The sequence below is a fragment of the Lottia gigantea genome, assembly GCF_000327385.1.
Source record: "Lottia gigantea unplaced genomic scaffold LOTGIsca_89, whole genome shotgun sequence".
NCBI classification, from domain to species: domain Eukaryota; kingdom Metazoa; phylum Mollusca; class Gastropoda; family Lottiidae; genus Lottia; species Lottia gigantea.
Window position 1 is genome coordinate 72,151 of NW_008710923.1, and position 27,544 is coordinate 99,694.

At 32.5% G+C, this 27,544-nt stretch overlaps 2 protein-coding genes across 2 annotated transcripts; one reads left to right on the plus strand and one right to left on the minus strand.

Moving 5' to 3' along the window:
• Positions 1-243: 243 nt before the first annotated feature.
• On the plus strand, positions 244-4,979 carry LOTGIDRAFT_169754 (hypothetical protein; the record flags this gene model as incomplete). The annotated part of the gene is made up of 5 exons (XM_009068055.1): positions 244-268; positions 1,232-1,455; positions 2,112-2,282; positions 4,132-4,273; positions 4,939-4,979. The coding sequence occupies 5 exons, from the start codon at positions 244-246 to the stop codon at positions 4,977-4,979; spliced, it is 603 nt and encodes a 200-aa protein (XP_009066303.1).
• Positions 4,980-7,890: 2,911 nt separating this feature from the next.
• On the minus strand, positions 7,891-26,858 carry LOTGIDRAFT_236877 (hypothetical protein; the record flags this gene model as incomplete). The annotated part of the gene is made up of 13 exons (XM_009068056.1): positions 7,891-8,651; positions 13,311-13,448; positions 13,985-14,135; positions 14,616-14,657; positions 14,823-14,913; positions 15,409-15,590; positions 15,977-16,070; positions 17,028-17,122; positions 17,390-17,442; positions 17,898-17,989; positions 18,351-18,427; positions 25,870-25,959; positions 26,706-26,858. The coding sequence occupies 13 exons, from the start codon at positions 26,856-26,858 to the stop codon at positions 8,506-8,508; spliced, it is 1,404 nt and encodes a 467-aa protein (XP_009066304.1). The 3' UTR covers positions 7,891-8,505.
• Positions 26,859-27,544: the final 686 nt, after the last annotated feature.

A 27,544-nucleotide genomic window follows, 5' to 3' on the forward strand; every position in this document is an offset into this window, starting at 1 on the left:
GATCCTTTAACAACTCTGACCCGGTTTTCCAGCTAGCCGTGCTACTACGTGCTGTAGTGTACTACTAGCCTAGTGACTGTAGTGAAGTGGATGAGGCCATGTCGACAGATAAATAGGTCAACGAATTAATCCATTTTACAGCAATAAATCATATCGGAAATAACAACTCCTCAATGCAATACAAACAAGAGACAATAATGGATTTAGTTTTATCAAAAGCGCAACGTGGAGTAAGTGCTTAATATGGAAAGACTCATTTACAATCAAGGTCAGTGACTTATGCAGACGACGTCAAATCCAACATGACGGACCGTGAATTGTTTCTGGACGAATTTTAGCTTCTTTTGATAAGTGTGAAAAGTGAACAAAACCTACAGACTCCAGATCGATCTACATTGATCCTGATGTGACAATGAAATGTATTTTACAACAATGCTGTGATTTAGTGGAATAACTTGAACAAGGAAGTGAAATGATTATCTACGTTGAATGAACTAAAATGTAAACAAACTGACGTGGATCTAGATGTCAGTACGCTTGGCCTAACTTTTACGCGTTACAATGGATTATTAAATTTGTGATTAAATATTTCTGTCATCATCTCATTCTTTATTCTTGAATCTTTGTATCCCATTGGTGCTGCACTTGCTGTTCAAGGCTTGTTGTTATGTGTTCATAATCTTCAACAGTTGAACTAACTAAGGTCTGCTATGCTACTCAGATGTGAAGTCATTCGATTTCCTCACCATTAGAGTCGGTCCACGAATTACTTAATTTCACTGTTTCCATTCCGCGGCCAGGAACATTGACTAATTTCCTACCATTTCATTCTTTACATCCACCTTCCTTTCCTCCCATGTATAGCCTAATTATAGTAACAACAACTATATATTACACTATACAAAAGACATTTATAGATATAGGAAGTGAAATTCCTAGATGGAGATTTTTTTTGAAGAAATTATCGATTTTCGTAAATTCGTATTCTCAGTTTTTTAATTAACCATTTTAAAACAAATTCAGTTTGATCAAGTAGATACATAAATATAAATAACATACTTTAGAAATATTTTCAGCGAACGTTAACTTGTTATCTACCAACCAACCAATATTTTCAGGTATAATTTAGGACGTTTTTGATAATGAAAATGTTTTCACGCCTCTTTAAAGAACATAACTTATACAAGACATACAGTGACGTTGATATATTTCCTTTTCATATTCTTTACAGCTATAGATACATGTAGAGATATCAAGGTATGTAATTCAAAATACACAACCGATGGCGAGTACTGGATGTATCCTAGAATTTTGAATTTCCAGAGAGCTAAATTATACTGCAAAGATATGAATTCCCACAATCCTAAGGAATATTTGACATTGAATGAAGAGAATTATGCTGAATATCCAAATGGTTCAAGTTTAGGACATGGAGAATGTAAAGTAGATTCGAACGTAAATGAAACGCAAGGGAAAACAGTTTTTAAAAAAATAAGAATTTTCGTAAAGGTTTGCTTTATTTTATACCTACCTTTAATTAGACCGACAAAGTGACAGACATAAAAAAAAAACATTTCTAAACACAAAAGTAATGAATGTCCGAGAAATTGTAAATACCTGCCTACAAATGGCAAACGCGGGGTAACTTCCTGGAAATCTGTAATTAAACTAAGATAACAATTTATCACTTTCGTTTTCTGATATTTGTAGTCTCTAGTGTGAAATTTAAGAAGTTTTTCACTAAAGACCAATCAAATTGTATCGTAAAGAATCCGTCTCTTGATAAAACGATATGACAGCCACTTTACGTTTCTGTATTCCCTCTTTATTAAATCGGTTTCTACATGACACACTTGGTTGGTTAGGAATACTACCTTTGCGACACAGCTTTGGTAAAAAGCTCAGATTACGATGGAGATTGAAAATATGAGAATACAAAACAAGATACAAATTGTACTCTGATTTTAATTACATTGCCCTTCTGGAACACCAGATGCCACTTTGCTTTTAGGTTTGTCAACTCAGTACCGCTTGAGGCGATTCTACCTAGCTAAAGTTATTTTTATTTTTATTTTTATTTTGTTAGAATTTTATGATTGTTAATTTTTCAGAATATGGTTGTTGTTCAGACAGATTATGGCTTTACACACCAAGAATATGGCAATCCTGTACCCTATGGCAAAGCAATCGGATGCTCTTTTTTACATAATGTTACTAAATGTCAAGTACATGGATCGGTAGAGATGAATATATCATTAACTGGCTTGATTTTTGACTCTTCGGTAAGCCCTCAGGACTTATTCTAGCTTTTTCATTCGATATTTTGTTCGGCTGACGTTTATTGTTTAATACCTTTTTACAAGGGAAGGAAGAGAGCTTTTGCAATCGTAGAACCGCAGCCTTTGCAAACGCTTACTTTTGTGGAATCGCAAGACCCTCAGGCGTTTGACAGAAGATTGGGACGGTTCACATCGATGTCATCCCCTATACACATAAGGATAGTGGACCACAACCATATACGCCCACCACGGCATGCGGATGGTAAATATTCAAGATTTTGGGGCAAGGGCAATAACTCTGCTTCTAACGATCGAAAACAGCTCAAATTCGAACTTGATCTTCGTTTTATGAATATGTATACACATACCGAATTTCATTTGATTCCAGAAAAAAATCTAGTTTTTAGAGCGTTTACAAGCAAATGTTGACGGACGGACGGACCGATTGACGGACAGGGATGCCGACAATATACGTCCACATAGAGAGATGTGGGCGCATAAAAAGTATTTAAATTTACAATCCCTTTAACTTTGGGTATTTACAGTTTGTTTGTATGGTTCCGGCCACTAATGCCTACATCCACTAATGCCTACATCCACTAATGCCTACAGTGTAAATTAAAGAAAGACATGCACTAGTGAATTTCAGCGATACCTGCTATCATAGCTACCCAACCTCTAATTGGACAAGTCCACTTTAGTGGAATATTGTCTATAGGCGACAAAAGACAGAAAGTTGTATAGCACTTTTTTATTTATATATCAGTATAATAATAATAACGGAACATAGTCATATCTTCTGCTTCGGGTTATGAGGGCTGGAATTTCTGACAAAGTTTCCAACTGTTGTACACTTGCCTGTGCATCCAGCGGTTACACATTTCCAGTGTACACAGGTCTGTCTTCTGTTGTTTAGGCGGTACCGATATCCATCAAGAACGACCTGCTGGCCACCTTTCTGTGATGTCACGAACTCAACGATCTGAGGATTGGCCATGTCTAATAAACCAAAATGGGTAAATAGTGTCAGAGATGTTTTGGGGAATACTGTTTGCATCGCACTGTCTTTTTTATACCAATGAATGTGTTGGCCTTTGAGATAACTCATGAAGCTTCTAATCCTCTGCTAAAATCACAACTCATGTTAATATCACTAAGTAGGAAGGACATTCAACAATAAATTGACATTATCCAGTTAATTGATTATATTGAGAAAATAAATCTAATATTAACTTGTGATAATATCACAACAAGGAATGATATTTATATTCAACAATAAAATGACATTATCCAGTTAATTGATTATACATGTATTGAAAAAAGAAATCTAATATTAACTTGTGCTAATATCACAACAAGGAATGATTGACAATAAATTGACATTATTCAGTTCTAATAGACTCCAATTAATAATATTTAGGTTAAGAAATGAAATCTAATATTGGAAGAGTATATTCCTAGCATGGATATGTTGTTTTCACTATGTAGGTATTATTCCACACTGCTTTATTTTATTGTAGTCATTAGTAACTGTAGGCATTAGTGGATGTAGGCATTAGTGGACGACGCCGTTTGTATAGGGCTATAGTTGGCTGTATTCACTGGCATACAATCCAATAAAATTGCTCCATTCCGTTCCAAGAAAATTGGCCATTACAGTCAAGGTAGAAGACGAAGTGCGTAATATCTTGATAATTGTAAAGATGAGGGTATCCAAAAGTATAAAACTTGGGCTTTAAAGACTCTCAAGAATGCTAAACACAATTTACAAACTTATTTATCTGTATAAAAGAAAGATGCATCACAATTGTTATACAATTTGTTTGTCTCCTAATGAAAATTTTTTTTGCAGACTAATTGGGTTTGGTTTGGACATCAAGCTTATATTGTAAAGACGAAACGGACCGACCATGAAATTTTTATAGTCGGTGATGGAGGATGCGGAGGAGGCAAACCGAATGGTCAAATCAAATTGTTAATTGATAAATCATACAGTAAGTAGAAAGGTTTTTTCATTCGGGTACCTTGTCTTTATCGTCTCTTTAACGTCCAAACTATTACATTTTTTTTACATTGATACGATACACTAACAGACCTTACAGTAAGTAAGCCTTGTGTTTGGGAGTCATTTAATTGAAATTTACGGTTTCGGGTGAACTCGGCATTTCAAAATATTTCTACATTCGGTTTGCTTTGTAAATAAATTCCCACGTACCCCAAATTTATTTCTTAAGAAATAAAAATATGATTTTTATAGGATTTAGCGCAAAAATATATGTGAGAATGCACCAAAATCAAATCAAAAAAATAAATTTTCTCCAGGGAGAACCCTCTCGGGCGCTCCATACACCTACGCATTTCCGAATTTTGAATCCCAACCTCGACGCTTGTCCCAACATTAAGTCAGCCTGTCCCCTCCTGAGTCATAGGAGGCTGGTGCCACCACTGGATTTGGTTTGATCGGTTAAAATGGGATGGGATTTATAATGGTTGTTGGTCAAAAGCAAAAGGCATAACATCTCCTTCCAATAAAGTTATTATTATCTTTATCATCTGTTTATCGATTTATTGATAAGGTAGGTTAATGCCCCCTCCTGAATATTCTTTTCATAGTCGTCTCAGAATCTATTGAATTATTGAAAACTGCTTGTGATTTCAGCTCCTCCATTGGCATCAGCAACTGAACCAAAGTGTGTATAATTTATGTTATTTGTGCTGTAAAACTAGAATTAGTGTATTTAGTAATGTTTTGCTTTTATGTTAGAATTCTAATTTTTAGCTTTTACACATACGCTTTACCGTCATGCCTCCGTTAATTATATATATATATATATATAAATATTTCATTAAAGATGTTTTAACCAGTGTAATAGGCCTGTTCATGACAATGTGGAGCAGAGGAAATGATAATCGAGTGTGAAGGAACAATTCCAGCTAATTGTGGGGATATCGAAACCCTAAGAGGCAAACACGGTCTATCGAGAATGTCCCCATGCGCTATGCAACATTATGGTATTTAATGGCAGTCATTCCATTCCATTGCCGGAAGAAAGTAAAAAAAAAACATAAGATAAAGATTCTTATTCTTAAAATATATAACCGATGAACTTATAGTCGTATTATAGATAGCGTGAAATGCATACGAAAGTGCTGCAGTTATCCCCCAAAGTCCCCCAAGCTATTGACTATATGAAGGCCGCAATATTACTATCACTGCGCCATTCCATACCGAGACAGAATCAACTTAACGGAAACTACCGAGAATGTAAGAATGCCAAAGAGTCATATTGTTCTACTTTTTTTCGCTATCCCTCAATGTGTCATGCTTATGAAATTGCAATCTGTTTTTAATGAGATTATGTTAAAATGGACAATGATGGCAACTGAATTAGTGAAATTAGTCCGTATGTTGCGCTAGTGGAACTGTCATGGTTGGTTAGTTAAAGGTTGTTATACTTGCTATCCCTCAATGTGTCAAGAAATAACATTTTAATCTAATTAATGAATTATTTTGCAAACCGTTATTATTATTATTATTATTGCAATCGAATTAGTGATTATTTTTTCAGATTCTTAATGTAATTCTTTTAACGAAGTTCAGCAAAAACGCACAAACATATTCTATAAAATATTGAAATTAAACTTCTTATGTATTTATCCAACATTAATGTGGTTTTCATAATCAGAATGTACTCTTTCTCCACTTTTAAAAAAAAAGTGACATGGGTAGCTTAGAACAACTTTTCAATTCATTAATGGCAAAATTGGGGAAAATCACCCAAAATACTGTTAATTCTGAGATGAAGGTGATTGACAGGGTGTTTAAGAGGGTCGTGCAACATTTGAAATGAGCAAAAAAAAAAACGGTTAGTGTAATTCTTTAAATATGTTTTCTTGATTTTTTGGTGTAAAATTTTAACTTATATTCAAACATCCACCCATTCAGAACCTCACTTTTGAAAATACTTTACCCTTTACGCTATCCTAATTAGCACTCCTACTACAAACATTTACCACACATTTGGAAACGGGTAATGTACATAAAGTGTGAAGACATTTCCAGGTAAACAATGTTGTTCACCCAATTAGTCAGTCTGCCCCCTATTTGTACCCCCAGTTTCAAGGAGACTGGCGTCGGCACTGTAATCAGGAGAAAGACAGAAAGTGGGAATTTGTTTCTCAATGATCAACAACACTGTATTTGACTTCAGTTTGTTTATTTACATGATTTGTGTTTATTTCAACAATAATGTAATAATGTCAACATCTGTAATAACAAAATATTTTCACTGTTAAATGAGTGTTAAATAATATAGCCAGGAAAATCTGGCCCTATCCTTTCGTTATAAGTTTGGGGACTAAAGATTGTAACATGGTTAAGGTATTAGGGGGTGAAAGCCGACATAGTGCCGACTCTCGGAAGCACTGGCACAGGCATCCAAATTGTTCTTACCTTGAAGAGAATTATTCAAACCCACGGCAACTAATGGCCCAGTAGGCGCCTATCAACTCGCTACCGACTGAGCTATTCCGGCATGGGCAGGGTAGGGTTAATGTGTTACGTCTGAGGAACAGGTAGGCCCAGCGCGCCATCCCACAAAAATCTTAACATAAGAATTTGTCGAAGTGTAGAATGTTATATTGAGAAATACCATACTTTAGACAAAATTCATCGTGAGATGTTTTGTGGAACGGGGAACAGATATTGTAGAGCTATAAATATCAACAACTATTTAACTGGATGGATAATATAACAAGAAAATCACATCAGTGCTATTGCATAAAGGATGGGGATGGGCTAAACGTGTTACAATGTAAAATATGTACAGATGAACCATCTCTACAGATTAAAAATTACAAGTAATTATTTACAAGTTTCCCCATGTAGCTTTTACTTCATTAAAAGGATTATTGCTTTTATTTTCCTCATTCTGATTTCCGACATCAGTGATTCCTTTGAGTCGAATTGCCTTTTAGGTTATGATCTTTTCTTTTCTACTTTTTCAAGAATTGCAGAAATCATAGGAAACAGGAATGGAACAAATATAAACTACATAAGTCTATATACTTTAAAACTAAAAGTTTCCCTGATACACATGGAAAGACTGGGATCTCTTTGAGCATTATTACTGAAACAATTACATGTAGAAGTCTATATTCCTGTAAATCAATTTTGCTTGTTATTTTCAATAGTAGCAGTATAATCTGGTTTATTGTTCTAAAATTGAAGAAATAAGATCTTAAAAATTATCTATGGAAACCAGAAAACTTGTCTTGAATCCTTTAGAGAGAAAAGAAAATGAGAACCTCGATTTTTCATTTATATACATCAGTCTATATTTGTGCACTGTTCAATAAAATGATAAAAAAAAAGATCTTCAGTTTTCCCTATTTACAATATATTGTACATGGTTCAACAATTAACATGTGCATTTCTACAGTTGAAAGTTGAAAAATAAAAACAATTCTTCCATAATTTCAAAGATACCGGTAGTTGTTTATTGTCTAGGCCCGGCAAGGTTTAGCTTTATATTAAGGAACATTTGGTTCAATCTCCTAAAAAATCTTTTTCTACCCCATAAGTAAGATAAATATAATAAAGTTTTAATGCTCAACCTATTTGCCCATTTATTGAAGCTCATTACATGCTTAAAGTGTGTGTTATTTACCCTACAAAAAATAAATCAATTCAAAAAAGATGTTGATTAAATACATGCAGTGGGCATGTGGGTCTCACACAATACTTCTTTTCCTGTCTTTTTGTAGTTCATGTCTTGTTCCAACACATGTCTCTCAGTTTAACCTTAAATTTTAGAATATCAGAAAATTTAATATAAATTAAGTTATATTTAAAACATTATAAGATGCATTTTGCCCCATAACATTTTGGGTCTGTATGTTTCTACTAGATGAATTGAAACACTGCTGTGGTTTGGATGTGAATTGTGGTTCACAAATTTTCACAGTGTTTGTTAAGAACCAAGGCGTAGCGAATTTTCAAACTGCTAAAATAGTAATGGCAAAATATTGGTCAAATTATCTGTCCATATGAAAACACTATTGTAGATACTGGATTGGATGCCCTGTAATTATTAATGGATCTGTCACATCAGCTTAGAAAACCAACATCACAAGCTGTTCTTCAAAAACGCTACTCCAGAACACCAAATAGCCAAATAATTAATTTTTAAAGGTTGATTGTGTTGGTTAACATCATCGTCTCTAATCATTCTCCGATGCTCTCCTCTGGTAGTGATTTTGTCTGTAATCTGTCACGAGTTAAAGAGTCTACACTAGTGTGGGATCGACGTATTGGTCTATCTGATTTCATTAATAATTTCATATCCATGGATACTACTTGCGTTTGGCTCCCTGTAAATAATGATAGAAACTTATATCAACAGTTATTTCATGGCACATTTGCTATCTGAAAGGTAGTTTGAGTCTATTTAACCCTTGATCTGCAAGCCAATATTCTTGTCACAAGTGAAAAATAAATAAAGCAATTAAAAGCTTTCTGTGCACTTAATATTATTTCAAACACAATTTTATGGTATCGTACTCCTGAGATTCATTGCACACAGCATTTTATCAAATTTACATTGTCATCAACAGATGAATATGATAATCTAAATTGTTGAAACCTTATGTAAAATAATACTAGTAATATTTGATGTCACTTAATGATTAATACTGTGTTTAATCATTGATTCAACGGATTTAGTAACAGTATTATTAACTAGCTCAATCAAGGGTTAAGGGTTAAATGAGGATTCCAAGTACCCCCATACATCAAGATATCCAATTCAAAACATAAAACAGCGAACATGTCAAGAATAGTTGGTCAAATATATTATTGCAAAAGCATGTTCAAGTACAATTATATTTCCAAAGTATCTCATTTCTTTAGAGGTAAAATAAGTACCAAGGAATGGCACTATAGAATTACTTGTATGTTTTCAATGACAATTTTTTCTCCCCTGAAATATGTAGACTATTCTACTTTGACCTGCTAAAATCATAGCCGTTCATGATCTGCAATAAATTTTGAAAATTTTTCAAATGCCCAACTTCAAGCAATTTTGTATGCAAAACTAAATTGTAAATTATTTCTTAAAGATTATACTGGAATTTAAAAGGAATCAAAACATGCCAAAAACATTGAGCAAAGAGAACACCAAATATTCATCTTAATAAAATAGCATAGCATAGAAAGTTTAAACATGCTATAAAACATGTGGTAGATGAGACAAATTCAATTTGCTAATTCTGATTCCATGCACCAGTATAAATCAAAAACTATAAAGGCTAACATTTTCATTTTTCATAACTTAAAAAATACCAAAGCAAAGATTAGCAAGAAGTTTCTCTAATACAACTACAAAAAGACTTTGCACCAATTTGCAACAGTAAGAGCAATAAAGGTATTTACTTATTTTTTCTAATTCTAGTAGATCAAACATGTTTCTTATTCAACAAAAGATATTTTTTTCTCTTCTGAAGGAAATCTTGGAAATCTTGGAATTGGTAGACAGAGTACATGCATCTCCATTAAGGCCTTCATGCAAAGAGATTCTAATTAATATCCACATGCAAACCCTATAATCCATAAACTGTGTTTCAACTTACCAAGAAATTAGGTTAAAGGTCAAATATATATATGATTAAGTTAAAATGGACATGAGGTATAAGTAAGGGAATTCAAATGATGATATACCATAACAATTATATAGTGTAGGATTATGTCCTAACCATACAGTAACTAGGGTTTTACTATTTTTAAATGAATTGAAATGAAATAAATGGGGTTTTATGTCCTACTATTCTGCACCTTCTTGGCTAATAAAGACAAACTATTTTTGAAACAATGCCATATGATTATAATTCTGTATAATTCTGAGTCCTGTATCAAAACGTTCAAGATAATGGTTTTTAAAAAAGAGGCAATGTTTTTAAGAAGATGAATATTCTCCATGATATTAGGGTCCTTGGTCATGAAGATCAAAATACTGTTGATTTAGAAATTCATTTGAAACTGGAACCTTATCACTTGTTACTTGGCAAATGATGCAAAGGTCTTAGTTTAAATTGAGGATCAAACTTTCGAAGTGTTTCTTTTTTCAGTTATGTATCTTGAATCCACCCTTTTCCCTAATTCTGACTTGGATTGTCCTACTGCCTTGACTTTTTGTTAAATTTTTTCAAGTAGCACCTTTTTTTAGCACCTTTTCCAATGGGATATCAGCCTTTAGTTTGTGCCAGTTTTGAAACGTCTATTTAATCAACTAACGAAGAAAAAGGATGATAAAATAAGATTAAATTTAATGAAATGAAGAAATATAAAAGATGAAATAATAAACATAATTAGTACAGTGGATTCTGAAATTAACTTAAAATAAAGGAAACTCATGCAGGGTGGGAAAACTATATACCAAATAAATAACATGAAATAATAATTTGGAATATAATATACCAATTTACCTCGGAAAATAAGGATTCAAGTGGAGCTGTAATAACCATGGAAATGTTTGGAATTTATTTCATTTAATTCATTTGCTAAATTTATCATAATGAAAATCTACAGCTTTTGGGCTTTTACATCTTCGTTTCATAATGTGGCCTACAAACTATATGCCCTTTATCATTTATATGATCGATCGCCTGGTAGCTGACTAACCCAATTACACATTGATATAAGGTGTTTCAGAAGGTTGAGCATTCCTACCTCATCAAAAGTATGGAATTTCCTACTTGATATTGGCGTTCAAAGTGACTTAAAATTTGGAATTGGGATTCAAGGGTTTAAAGCAGCTCAAATTATTCAGATATTTTTCAGATTTGATGGTACAGAGTATATGCAAACATGCAATTATTCTTTGATATACGGAAGAAAAAATCAAATTTGCAATTAAAATCAAACTAAGCACTTTTGAGAAATGTTGACATGATGCATAAAAATTCAAAAGTTTCTGCACACAATAAATCAATCAGAAAAAAAAATATAACAGTTGATTTGCAAGGCAACACTTCATTCAATAATGCATTCCATAAGAACTCTATTATACAGTTATGAATTTAAAACAATCAAATTCAATTCACACAGAGTCAAAAAAGGAAAATTGTTTGATTGGCAACGAATATAACATTCATATATATTAACTGGTTTAAAAAAAAAAGAAAAGAAACGCTGTAAAATAAATTAACAGGTAATAGAAGCAAAACTTTGCATTGCTCAAAAATATGTCTCTTATTGTAAAATGACTGCCTAACTAAACTATAGTAAAATGTAAAGAATAATTTATGATACACATATACACTACAAGCATCGAATCAGACATATTCTATACAATAACACACATAAACATAAACAAGAAAGAAAGGATTTAAGAAGTGAAGAAATCACTATGAAAATATAAGACTGATATAAGAAATAGGAATTCACATATGGTTTTGAATAAACAACAGTAAGTGAAGATTTAGTAAAGAGTGTTTAAATGGAGATTATAAAGTAAATCTCATGAGTCTCTGAATATGCCAATGACAAGTTGTGAATGGAACTATTATATTTTTAACGTCAAGAAGTCAATGAAGCAAACGAACAATTTCTGATATCTAAAAAAAATCCAATCCTAGTGATAAATTTCAACCAGATATTCAAGATTAAAGATTGCAAATGTTTGTATAGTTCAGGGGTATTAACTGAAAAATATCATCAGGAAAGTATTTCCATCTAGAACTTTTCTAAGGAACCATGGCTACATTGATACATTGATGATAGTTATGTAGAAAGATGCAGAAATAAATTCTCTTGTGATCTTATATGGGACAAGCAAAAGACCTGTTTTAAACATGAAGTTATAAATATATGTGTGGGTATTTTATTTTTCAATGACTACAAGAGCTAACGATTTATTTGCAAAGATTGCAAATAAATGGTTGCAATAAATTTTTGTGTGATCTAAAAAGGACAAGCAAAATATTTCTTTTAACATGAAGTTATCTATATTGTTCAATAACTACAACAACTAATGATATGTTTTACACAAGGTTGCAGAAAGGTGATAACAATATAACAGTAACAGTAACTAGTGTAGATTTTAAAAAGACATGCCTGAAAATAAAGGCATAAAGAGTTACCTGCCCTTCAGAGAGTAAAGGACCAATAGATGAAAGGTTCAGGACAGAGGTTTAATAGAGAGCCTAGTAGAAAACAAGACAGAATTTAAAACACTGTTAACTATCAGATAAGCGCTTCATTGATTAGAGTGAGGCACTATGCTGAATACTGACTTTTTATACATATTACATGATTTGAAATTTGATAACTTTCCCAGAAAGAAAGAACAATTTCTTACAAGAACTTAGATTCACCAGGATCCTTTCTATCAGCGATCTTGGCATTGACCCTTTGAGGATTATCTGTACCAATTTAAAGCTGGGTTGACTGGACTAATGGGGAAATATGACAACCTTTCAGATATCAAATTAGTTTCTGCTTTAAAACATTTGAAACCTAAGTGCCATTACTTTTATGATAAAACAAATAAGCCTTATATATTGGTATGTGCATCACTCTAATCAAATATCGAACAGTATCTCAGAACAATATATTTTAAAAGTTAATATGGAATTAACAGATAATCAAGAGTAAAGAATTCGGAAGTGAAAGTAACAGTAATAAGATCTGACAGAGGAATTTATCATAAGTATTGACAGTAGTATCAATCAGGCATCTACTCAGAAAGACATCAACTTTGTTATTAAAGAAATAGAAAATAACTAGAAAAAAACACAAAGACAATTCTTAGGTATCAATAATTATTAAGTTTTACTATAGATCCAATTAACCTTTTTCCTTTAAATTCAAATTCTATTTCAATTGCCATAAGTACAATCCAAAAAGCTTAGAGCATACTAAAATATTGGCAGAATTCATTTAAAATACATGTACTGAGAACCTAGCATAGACATATTCCTAACTAAGCCATTATCTTAATACAATGTATTACATGGTTTTCATACTATACTTACTAGTAGAACGTTTTCTCCTTTCAAATTTTAGAGTTTGGGCTCTCCTCACCATGGTTTTTCTGGCATATACGGCATTCTTCACAATAATTGGTTTATCTGCTGCAAACTTGGCCTCTTCTGCTAAATCTTCAAAAAATTCTACAAAAATCCACAAATAAAACTCATTATTCACATAATATACTCAACCTATAATTTTGTTTTATGATTTTCAAAACTTATACTATTGTTTATGGCATTGATTATGACAGAAAGAATTTTCTTGGATGAATTAGAATTGCTGCTAAAGGTGGAATATAAGATTTGGAATTTCAACAATTTCTTAATGACTCTATTCAATTAAATCAATAATATTGAATATATCCTTAAAAGTACAGTGATAGATTCCTGAACACTACCACTATACCACGTGACAATAAAATGTAAATTTTAAAGATTGAATGCAGATTTTTTATGTTCATTGGTTGATGAACATGTAATTTTCATGTGGCTTCGCCATTCATGTAAGATTTAACATCAACCAATGGACGCAAAAAAATCTACATTCAATCGTTAAATATTTTTGGGCTGTTTCAGGTCATTTGCACAAGCTTTTCCAGAATATTCCTAGTCTTTGTGATAACTGGAATACTGGATACGACTGTATCATGACTGAATATAAAAAATAAAATAATTACGTTTTAATTTTCTAACATTAACTGTCATCTCTTCCTTCGTCTCATCATCTATTTCTGCTGTTTTACTCTGAACTGCTGTATCTAATTTATTCAATGAGACTTCAGCATCTTTTAATCTCGTCTCGGCTGCTAATCTGGCTTTAATCTCTTCCTGAAATATAGAATATTCCAGAGATTCAGGGCCTTTCCTCAAAAACTAAGATAAAATACTGATTTTAACAGGTACATGATTGATTAATTTAAAATCGATTTTAATGATAGACCAATCAGATAACTGAACACTAAAATCTTCATGTGAGTTTTGAGTATGTGACCACAGATTTACTGTTCAATAATTATTCACTCCTAGTAGTAGTATATAACAAACATCTATTATAGCTGAGTTCAAATGGATAAAGGATACATATTTCAGCTCTAAATTGGGTTGTTAAAGTTGGGCAATTTTGTGCAATATGCAAGGACAGCATAAACAGCTACTCTTTTCTTATCTTTTTCTATTTGATAAAAGATATGTATAGCATACGCAAATGAAATAAAATATAATTTTTCTCCACCAGATAGGTTCAATGTCTACAAGAAAATCTTGATAGACACAAAATGTTTTTAGCAGCAAAATATGAATATCTCTTACCCTTAATTCTGTTTCTGTTAATTCTTTCTGTTGAACTAAATCCTACAAAACACATAAGACAAAATTCACAATGTTATAACGCGGCAGTGGAATGGATAAATTCTGATGCAGAGGCCAGTTCACCAGAAAATCAGCCCGGAGTTGGTGTTCACAACACCATATATCAAGGAATAAAAACTGCCAAATTTTAGATGTCAATGAACGTACCTTAATTGTGGATTCTAATTCCTGAGCATGTTCATTTAAAGCTATTTTCTCTTCTTCTATGTGTTTAGACATATCCTGATTCTGTCGGATTCTAAAACAAAAAATGTTGATTTAAAACAACTTTATAGTAGAGAACACAAGCAAATGAAAAATTTTTGTCCAAGGAAAAAGGTGCTAAAAGTAATAGTGGAAAAGCTCAGTCAGTGGCGAGTTGGATTGTGGTCTGCTAAGTCTGCTCTGCTGTTTAGGTGCTATGGTTCCTTAAGGTGAGAGAAACTCTGATGCTACGACATATGTAAGTTGGCTCATTGTCTCCTTACAAATCCTATCACCATAATTAAATGACATTCAGAATCTTTCATTCAGTTATATTTGTTTGGTTCAATTAATATTACTATTTCTTCTTAAATTTTCAACATGGCAATAGTTTTTAAAAGATTAAAAGAAAAACTTCACATTTGAGGTGTCATAATCAAGTACAAGCTCTTACAAAAGAATTAAGAAAGGCGGGACCCAGGTTAAAACCCTGAGTTCCCCTCTCCTTCCCCCCTGAAGCGTGACAACAACCAAAAAACAGACCACGCACCTTTCTTCAGCTTCATATTTTTCATTCATCAATTCCTGTTGTTGTCTTTCAATTTCTTTTAATTTTTCGTTTAAAACATTTTTCTCTTCGGACATTTCTTTATTCTCTATACTTAATTTCGACGTCATTTTAACATGGTTCTTCATCTTCTTTAATATATTTTCTTTTTCACCATTTAACGACTGGAGTAAAAATATCACTGATATTAATCTATAGCTCCAAATTATTTAACTTATATGTTTTTCAGCTGGCTAGAGCTAGAGCTACTCCATCCTCACAATGTAGCTCTTGGCATCAATTTCTCCTGGATTATCTGTACCCATTTACAGCTGGATCGACTGGGAATTATGAATGAAGATGACTTATTCAAAGTCCATATACCGACTGTGATTAAAAAACTAGGCACGTAACGTAACCAAGAATGTATAGAAGAACACTCTTTCACTCACCGACCGTGATTTGAACCCACGACCACTATTTGTAAAGACGAACGCTCTTACTGTGCAATACGAACAATGCTTTCATGGAATGCTTTTATAATCAAAATATCAATGAAGTTTAAGTTTACCTCAAGTTGGTTATGTTGTTCGGTTAATAAATATGACAATTGTTGGTTATCTTCATCTAAAGCAGACATTGCTGATGTGGTTTCATCCAATTCTCTAAAATATTCAAATACATATATTATTAATTCTATAAGATATAATGCATAAAATGAAGGGAGTTTTACATCCTAGTATCCTGTCCTTATCAAGACATGCACATTCAGACATGCACTAGGGACCCAGGTGCAGTGTCCAAAAGAATTGACAAGTATACTTAAAAAGTTATTTTTAAGCCTAGTCGGACACTTACGATTTGCTTATACCCAACCCTCTTCTCAAAGCATAAGCTTGCTGTTGGCATCCTACATTTGTTTTTTACAGGATTTGGTCGTTAGTCTCATGCCAAAACCTCATCCTTCATTGCGGCTTGGGACCCAACAGGTAAGTGTCCCTAATACACATATTAACAGACAGAAAACCTTGTATTGGCATTGGAACCTGGTATGTCATTTGACATTTTTCCATACTTCAATAGTTACATCAAATATTGTTCAACCCTGACATGCAGATATTACAGTCATTATGAAATGAATTGTTGAAATGTTAATATAATATCATTTTCCTCTTGATCTTAATAATCAAAGTTGGAAATGATCCCACAATTACACATGATCTGCATCATAATATAATAGAAGTCATTTTCAGTAAAATCAATGACATTTCTGTTTGTGATTAGAACATAACATTTATTTCCAATATTTCCAATACTCTTGAGATCTCATCCACTTATATCGATATTCTCTTGAGATCTTTACCAATCTAGTATACTGAGCTGTTTCAAACAGTTGAAAGTGAGTTTATTAATTACACAGATTGACTGAGAGATAATATAATATTTGAATAGAATATTCAATTTAAATCATTGTAGTTGAAACAAATTTGGATAAAATAGAAGATCACATGGCATGGAAAGTCATAGAATAATGACTTGTGGGTAGCATAAAAAAGGAAGTGAAGGGTTGTGGGTGGGAGACATTGTAGACGTATGATAAAAAAATATAATTAGTAACATACTCTTTTAATCTATCATATTCTTCTCTGATTTCTGTAGTAAATTTTTCTAATTTTTCTTTTTCCTTTTCTAATTCATTGTTAACACGAGCTAATTCCTTTAGAAAAAACAAATTAACATTAAAAACCATAACAATGTATAAGTTCATCAGAAGTCAAAATAAACAAAGACCTTTGTAACCAAATAAAGGCAATAGGCAATTTCAGTACAAAAACACATTATTTAGATTTAATTTAATGACATTTACCTCTCATTTTCTTCTGCATTTAAGACAAACAATGAAGGACATTTTTTTGTAAGTCATTATGTTAAATATGAGTAGAAAAGGCCAACTACTAATTAGTGTTACTGTAATGATAAATACCTCTGTTCTCATCTTCTCTTCTGACAAGGCATTGACTTCTGATACTAATCTATCTACAGTGGAAAACAAACACAGATTTGAATGCTGGGCAAAATATCTGATCAGTCTAGTTTTTACTGGCCTACAAGCCAAAGGGCAATAACTCTGAAACCTGTAATCCAATTATTACCAATTTCAAACTTGACCGAGATCTCATCAATACATACATGCATACCCAGTTTCATCAAGATCGGATAAAAACTGTAGTAATAACTGTATTTTGTTTTGATATTGAACTATTAAATATGGAGTATTTGGCTAAATTAAAACACAGAGAATAATAATATATTATAAGGATAACAACATTCTTCAAGCAGGTCCCTCATCAAACCTCTTGGCATTGATCATTCCCGATAACGGTACCCATTTATAGCTGTGTTGACTGAAAAAGTGGTCACAGCAATGCTGATATTCTGCCCCTAAACCCTTATCAATTAGAAATACACTGTATTATAAAAAATTATTATACCAAAATAATCTTGTTTTTCTCTAGCCATTTCTAGTCCCTGAGATTCTAATGTTTTAATCATTTCATCAGCTAGGCATGTATTCTTCCATGTCCTACAAAATCAAAATTTTTGTTATAAATAGATTAATAAATGCTTCCCGTGTACTCAGTGGCAGTGGATGAGCTCAGTCAGTAGTGAGTCAGTCGTCTGCTAGGCGATAAGGTGACGTGGGTTTGAATCCTCCTCAAATTGAGAAAAATTCTCATGCCTGTGTACGCGCTTTGGAGCGTTAGTCCAGTGTAGGTTCTCAGCCCTTATATCTAGCTCAGCTTTGCCTTCGACTTTCTCATTGTCCATTGATTTGTTTCATGCCTGATGCTGTGAGCCTCCATTGACAATTCTGTGAGCCCTTTATCGCCCCTCTCTCGGATTTATAGAAACGGCACAGTTTATATAAAACATAATATACATACACCCTCCTAGAATTCTCCAGCATATCCAACCATTTCTTTCTCTCATAATCACTTTCTGCAGCAAGAATTAATTTACCCTGAAATACAGAAACAATAGATAACATAATGTAAATTTCGTCATCAATTGAAAATACGGGGATGTCAAATGAAAGAAACAACTATATTTTACAAGGATAACTTGTTCACAGTTGAGGATCCTTTCTAGTTTCCACCAGCTGGTCCTTAACCAAAACTTTTGGCATTATCCTTACCCATTTACAGCTGGGTCGACTGGAATTATGAGTGAATATGACTTATTCAAGATCATTGGACTATCACATGGCGATCGAAAATTGAATCCACAGTGGCCATTTGCTCGACTTAACCAAGTAGATGAGGTCATGTGCAGCACCAGCGAGAAAATAAGCTTACATCTGTCCTCTTTCAGAAATATGTGAAGGTAAACATCAACACAAATCTATAAAAACTATGACCTCACTTTCAAATTTTGAGCATGGACTATTTATAGACTGATCACATTAGTATATGTTTTGTTAACTACTATAACAAAATATTCATATAGGACAATAACAATTGAGACCTTGTGTACTTAAGGCTTTAATATAGATCAACATTTAAAATTGGATCAACCTAATCTTATTGCACAATTAATGGCTAAGCTTTTACTTCCCTATTTGGTATTTCTAATTCTCATTCTTACAAGTTGTGCTTAATGGGGTTTATTTCCATAACTTGATGAAAAGATTTTAATAAATATTTTTGAGATATCACTTTTTCTTACATAATGACCAAATCAAAGTGATACTGAGCTCACTTGTATTAATTAAATATAGAAAATCACTAAAGCAGTCAAGTAAGATCTTTAAAACTGGTTTCACATGTTAACTCAGGAAATTCAACATTACCCTGTGCAAATTAATTCAAATAGGAAATAATATTTGGTATGACATATGATGGCAGTTGAAGATATCACAAAGATAGAACATCTATAATAGATAATAATTACCAGTAAATAAGGAACACAATTTTAAGATATACTACTCCTGCGTTTCACAACGTTTCAACAATTTACATTCATCATCGGGTATAGAGATCTTACGGAAACGAGGTTTTCACAACTTTTAATGTATATTGCACCATTTCAATATAGAAAACCTCTTTACAATACCTTTAAAAAATGACATTTTCTTACTTAAAAAATATCTTTGAACTTGTGATAACTTTGGCTTTGGGATATCATAAATTAGTTTTGTTTTTAAGGATTAATTTGACCCCTAGATAGATTTGACCGGTCACTGTAACACAGACAAGATGGCCTTACAGTTTAGTTTATTACAATCAGACCATAGATTGACCGTGGCTAAGCCTTGAGCTATAATGAATAAGATGTAACAGTCTAGGTCCATAATATATCTTATTGATTTATTGAGATATTGATGATATTTTTATAATAGATACATTAGTCATCATTAAAATTGGTCAATAAATAACCATAAAATAGATAAAAATAAATGTTTTACAGCCAACTGTTATGGAAGTTTTAGGTTGTAAAACATTATCAATACTAGGTATACTAGGTATCTTTATAGATCCATTATTCACCATTAAACTTGTTCACTCAAAGATCGTGTAATAGATATCATAGATAAGAATAAAATGGAGTTCTATGTCCCATGTTATGCTGTGTAAGTTTTGGGCTATACATAATTATCAATAATGTAGTATACTGAGTATGCAATGAGGTAAAATTTGGCAAGATATTGTCAATAATGATACCATCAAATCAGATGTTATGGAGACCAGTTTTAAGTACAAATTTATGACCAAACTACTAAATCAATGTAATAAACTGGCTTGACAAATATTCATTTCGATCTGCTATGTAGGCAAGATAAGCTGATATCAAACCTGGGACCTCTGGGTTTCAAATAAGCTCATCAATCACCAAATCAATCGCCAAATCAATCCATTAACACATGAAACCTTATTCAATTTGTGGTCCAGAGCACATTACAGAACTGGAATCTTAAATTACTTTTGCAAATTACCGAAGAATTTTTTTATTTTTATCCCATTTTTACTGAATCATGACAGAAATTTTTCTTCAAATTCCAAATAATCACGGGATCTTTAAAGCATGCAGTATTGCAGGTGTATGTATAAGTTGAAGATCAAGGGTCATAATAGCATTAATTAAATTGACATTGATAAGTTAGAGTTAAAGGTACACGCCTTAGACATGTTTAACCACATGTTACATTATCATATGTCTACTTTCACTTTCCCTGCAGGCTAAATCTACCTTTATTGAGTAATACTATGAAAAGTTCAGACACTTTAAACGTCAAGTATGTATCTCTTTAGCAGTTTATTTCAACTTGACATTCTTGTATCTAAAGGGATTGTGAAGAATTATTTTACAGCATCGATTTGCAGCAATATGATTGGACGGTAAAAGACAGCTGGAAAGTGCTGACTGGAGTGCTGTTACTGGTATATGATTCCTGGGAATATTGCTCCTTAGAATTTTGTTCCTTAGGGATTTTATTCCTCTATTATCTTATCTAAACATCAAAACGCTGGAATATAATTCCTGGGAATATTTTCTTTTTACGTATCCCAAAAGCCCTTTGATGGGAATCATTTTTGTCACTCTCACTGTCCCGCTGAGGTAGGCCACGCCGGTCAAAACGTTGAAAATAAAACCTTTAATTTTCTACACATAGTTCTGTCTATATCTGTTTATGGGAATCTTATAATAGTACATCTTATAATTTTGGGAATGGGCTGCAGTCGTAGAGGGTCATTTGTTTTGTTTACGTCAAACAGGTGGTGATCATAGGATCCTACTCTATATCGTGAGCATGAATAAGTCATAATTCTAGGTACCTAGCTATGACTATAAACCAGGCCACTTATTCTCAAAACAATCTTAGCGCTAGGATGTCCTAGATTCTTATCTTCTAACATTGATTCTAGGACATCCTAGCGCTAAGATCGTTTCATGAATACGTGCCCCAGAAATTTCATTGCCAAGAGGTTCTGGTAGACCATCTGGTATGAAGAATCCTCATGAACCCAAGTTGTTATTCTTGCAGTTTCTTTCTTTTCTTACTAGCTGATTTTCAAACTGTTTATACATTACTATTGAAAGAAACACATGGCTTTCTAACCAATACTACTGAATAGAAGTTATTGTGATGTCAATTCATTTTGAGGTCAAAAAAACGTAATGAATAATTCACAACTAACTTGACTTGTACTATTTGAAGATGTATGATAATCTAAATGACTAACTCCTTAACAATGTGGTTCTTTAAGTTAAGAATTCTTGTTCAGCTAGATATTTGTAATACTAAAACACCTTTTAGGTAAACATATTACTCTCTAAAACTTGCTGACTCTATATCTGGTCTCTGATAGTTATTATTGACAGGGGTCAGACTAAAACTAATTGACTCTATATCTGGTCTCTGATAGTTATTATTGACAGGGGTCAGTCTAAAACTTGCTGACTCTATATCTGGTCTCTGATAGTTATTATTGACAGAGGTCAGTCTAAAACTTGCTGACTCTATATCTGGTCTCTGAAAGTTATTATTGACAGAGGTTAGTCTGAAACTAACTGACTCTATATCTGGTCTCTGAAAGTTATTATTGACAGAGGTTAGTCTGAAACTAACTGACTCTATATCTGGTCTCTGATAGTTATTATTGACAGAGGTCAGTCTGAAACTTGCTGACTCTATATCTGATCTTTGATAGTTATTATTGACAGAGGTCAGTCTAAAACTTGCTGACTCTATATCTGGCCTCTGATAGTTATTTTTGACAGGAGTCAGTCTGAAACTTACTGACTCTATATCTGGTCTCTGATAGTTATTATTGACAGAGGTCAGTCTAAAACTTGCTGACTCTATATCTGGTCTCTGATAGTTATTATTGACAAAGGTCAGTCTGAAACTAACTGACTCTATATCTGGTCTCTGATAGTTATTATTGACACAGGTCAGTCTGAAACTTGCTGACTCTATATCTGATCTCTGATAGTTATTTTTGACAGGGGTCAGTCTGAAACTAACTGACTCTATATCTGATCTCTGATAGTTATTATTGACAGGGGTCAGTCTGAAACTTGCTGACTCTATATCTGATCACTGATAGTTATTATTGACAGAGGTCAGTCTGAAACTAACTGACTCTATATCTGGTCTCTGATAGTTATTATTGACAGGGGTCAGTCTAAAACTAGCTGACTCTGTTTCTATGCCATTAGCATATGAAATATTTTCCATTTTTCCAAATGCATAGATGTAATGCTAATTAAAATGAAGGAAACCCTTTAGCCATCAGATAACCTCTAAAAACTGAGCCCATGACTGTTAGATGAGAGGCAAGTAAGAAAGAGTTTCGGACTAACAGAATACTAGCATGATCTCATAGGGTTTATATGTAAGTATTTTAAAAATGTTAACAGACACCAAAACAAATTGAAAGAAATTGCCAATGCACATTAAAACAAGTTGTAAGATCTGCACTAACTTGTACATTTTGTTTTTCAAGCTGCATACTTCAAATAATTAGTTGATTTACTTACATTTTACATTGGTTTAGAAATTATGAGGTCATCATTTTATTTTCAACAAATCTAAATGTCAAAATTTTTTTCAGCCTCAGCAGTTGTCCCTCCATTGAGTCAGTCTGCTCCCTGTGTTCATTGGTTGATAAAGGCAGAATTTTCATTTGAAAATAGCACGTGACAAAAAAATGTAAATACATCTAAAATGTGCAAATATTTCTAATAAAAAAGACAGGTCATCTTTTGATTGATCCATTGAAAATTGGAGCAGAATTGACGAAAGTTTAGAATGTTTACATCAACCAGCAATGCCAGACTGACCTGAAGAATGTAGAACTAGGAATGTAGAACTAGGAATATAGAACAAGGAATTAATAAAGCCAAACTGGCCATCCAAGTACAGAGACAAGATATCAATAAAGAAACCATAAAAGAATATCCCTATGGCAGAATGCAGTCTGGTAGCCTCAATTTTCCTCCAATTAATCAACACATGGCTAAGCACATGGCCAGACGGGCTGAAGGCTGATGGGAAGATATAGATAGAGGATGTAATTAGGTTGATGTATTGCCCAACCAATAGGTAAAGTAATAAAATAGCAATTCAGATCAAATTATTAACGAGGAAACAATCGACTTGACAAGGAAACTATTAATTTTGATGATCTGTTATTACAAGTAATTTCCGATATCAAGAAAAAAGAGAAAAAACATATAACGCGTTGATTGGAGAGGTCAATCTAGTATTTTTCTTCTATCTTATTTTCAGATACCATAACATTAATCAATATTTATTTATCTTTTTAAATTGACTATGATACCAACAAGAAGGGAAACCAACTTATCATAACCATGAAAAACAAAATATAGAGTAGAAATACCAGAAAGTTGAGCATGGTTTGTTTGCAGGGTTCAAGGCTTTTTGTCTGCCTGCCAGTTGTGCAGTAAAGTATGAGCCTGGGCCCTGTTTTGATAAGAGATTGTTGTAAGTGAGAAACTTAAATTGAGGATGACAAAACTGGTGGTAAGATTTTTTTGAAGAACATGGTCCTGCTTTTTATGTAGCATCAGCAATTGTGCAGCACACCAGTAGCACCCTAGAGAGTCTGTTTAGGGGTATATAACTTTTATACTGGCCTGCTTGAATACTTGTTATGATTGAATATCTTATTTTGAGATACTAGTAGTAGTAATCAACTGATAATTAGAAGAAATCTTGTATAAACTTTGTATAACCCAATGAGATTCTACAAGTTGTGAAGACACCTGTTATGCTTTGATACTTATTGGTCAAGCTAGTTATTCCTATCTTTTTTCAGATACTAGTTATCAACTGATAACTACAACAAATCTTTATAAAAATTTCCAAAATCCTTAACCCAGTAGAATCAACAAACATCAACATCATTCAGTTCAACAAAACCAGACCTGCAGACCTGCAGAACCGGGACACCTTCCACAACTTGAAGACTTCTTGTTGGTTTTCCTTCGGGTGCAATGCAATTTCTGATTCTACAGATTGGAAACAGTCCATGCACAAGTTCAATAATGAGCTGGATTGCTACACAATTTCTAATTCTACAGAAGATCCAGGCCTTGTATTCTGGAAACAATCTTAGCGCTAGTATGTACCACGGTCTTAACTTCTAACACTGTTTTTAGGACGTCCTAGCGCTAAGATCCTTTCCAGAATACAGGGCCAGGTTTATGAATTATTGCAGATAACCACAACTGGTTGGCAATACCTTACTTTCAATTAGAAATCGAAACAAGCCATAGAGAAGTTAGATCAATAGCTATTTTTAAGTTAAAGAAAATGTTAATTTTGATAACAGATTAATAAATATTTCAAAATTTTTTATCCTTAAACATAACTATGAGACCTCATGGAAGAAACTTATAAAAATAAAGACAATTTGATAGTCCCCCTCTCAATCGGAGTCTTATTTCATGTTCTCTTCTTTAAATGTAGTGATTGTTCTTTTTTCTGTTTTTATGTGATATTTTCTTATAAATTTATAAAAAGAAAAAAGGAGAAAAAAAAAGAGAAAAGATAAGTGTAAAAGGTAATTATCTATTGTATTTTGATATCACAGTGAAGATAAATGATATATTCACCCCACAATGTTTCTATTGTTAAAACTATACATATAGGATTCACCTACATTTCCTCAATTACACTATAATTTCAGTAAACATAACATAATATACTATACTATTCTAGCATAAAAACAAAAACTATGTTACTTTGATGTTAAAATTTTCCTGGACATAAATTGGAATAATGAACCTTTTCTTAGATGGCCTTTATAAAGAATTTGTTTTTGGCTAGTCAGGGTCAAGTTGTTTGCAAATAAAATTTCAGCTATCCATATTACTTTTAGAAAAATTGTTGTTTCTTCACAATGTGTCGATAAAGATTAAGAATATTGTCACCTCTTGGCATTTAAAAGGAGTTGCAGTATCTCAGTCTGAGGGATTGGGCAATGCCCCATGTGCTACAGACTGTGCACATTAAAGATCCCAAGACAGATGGAAATCAAAAAAGATTAGGCTAATGCCAACTTCATTGGCCCATAAGGTGCAGAAAAGTAGACAGTTAAACTCCATTTAATTCATTTCATTTTTTTCTGGCATTTAATTCAGTTACAGTGTAAGTGCAGTTATCAACTTTAATACAACTTTATTATCATATCATTCATTCATTTCTAAATTCATTCATTTCTTATTTCGTTCATTCATTCATTAATATAATATTCTTATCTAAATTCATTCATTCAATCATTCATTTCTAAATTCATTTATTCATTCGTTCCTTCATTTCTAAATTCATTCATTCATTCATTTCTAAATTCATTCATTTCTAAATTTATTCATCCATTCCTTTGTTCATTCATTCATATCTAAATTCATTCACTCCAACTCTGATTATCTACTTACACTAAGTTCAGTGCTGTCAATCTGGAAAGCGAAAGGATGGCCTGGTTCTTGTATTGGTTTAAATTCACTCTCACCCAGTGGTATAATTCCCTGAAACAAATATTTCAAATAAAACATGAATATTGCTGATAAAACTGAAGAATAGAGAACCTGCTATTAAAATTTTACTATCTTATAGAAACTAAATAAATTTAAAGGGATTGTAAAGAGGTTTTCTAGACATTTTATATGTATACAGGACACTGATAGAAATGGTTTGCACCATTGAAATTTTCAGTTAGATTCTTAGTTATTGTACTTTTAAATCATGAAAATATCGGCCAAGTCAATGCTATGCAAAAACTTTCGATGGTTTGGAATTTGAGAATGAGAAACATTTTAAAATCAAAATAAACACACAAAGAGTTAAAAATCTAGTTAGATGTTTTAACGGATCTATATTGTTGTTTGTATTGATCTTAACCATAAAATTAGCTTTATTCTCTTCTCATTTTAACCAGTTTATTATCTACTGTCTAGCATCTTAATATTTGGGCTAATCAGACTTGATACACCATGCAGGAGGGCAAGGGCAGAGCAAGGGCAATAAACTGGTATTCATCTTAGATTATCAAGTGTTGCATAGAAAAAAAAAATTATTGTTAAAAGGGTTGTAAAGAGGATTCTAAACTTTTTAATTGTCTTCGGGACACTGATAACAACGATTTGCACCATTTCAATTTTCATTCAGCATCTGTGTCTTGCTATTCCACTAAAACTAACTGTATATGACATCACTATCGCAACAGCTAGTAATGATTTAATCATATATAAAAATTAAATGAAGAGGCCTTTACCTTGGGATGAACATTGAAATGTAATCTCTTATCAAACTCTTTCTTTTCACTTTCAGAATAATATACTAAAAACCCATCTTTTACCATAAAAAATCTGGAAAAAATGTATTTGTTTGTTACCAGTGGTGTATTTGACGGTAATTTTTGAGCCATGCCACCTCAACTGCCTTTTGGGCCCTAAAAATGTAAAATTTATTCTTCTTTTCACAAAATCAGACCATCAATGAAATCCTCGCTACACCACGGTAAGGTACATGATACATTGTTACTTTATTTGATAAATTTTAAAACTTATTGATCTACACAAAACTCCTGGTATTAAAATGCTTTAGGTTTAAATTAACCATTTGAAAAACCTTCAAAAGACTTTTTAAATTGTTTGCCTTTGAAAAAAAAACTTTTTAATCTCCTGTCCATTGAATGATTGTATTAAAAGTCAGACCATATTTTTCATTCAAAATTCATTCTATTTTGAAAGTTAATTGGGTACATTTTTCTGAAAGATCTCATATGAGGAAATATTTCAATGCAAACCATTTCTATTGACTCTATTATTTATTTTCAGAGAATTATTTTTTCCATTTTTTTCAAATATCATCTTTCTTTAATTCTATTTTGGTATCATAATTCAATTGTTGCAAAAGTTTGTAAAATAGATCAAATCAGATGTACTATACACTATTATAGAAATACTGGGCTAGGACTCAATAGTTATCGATGCTCTCAACTCGTTCACATGCAATTACAAATTTTCTAGCATGAACATTATGATAAAAGGCTTATTTCCTGACAAGACCAAAGAACTATATCATTCACATCTGCCTCCCCCCCCCCCCCCC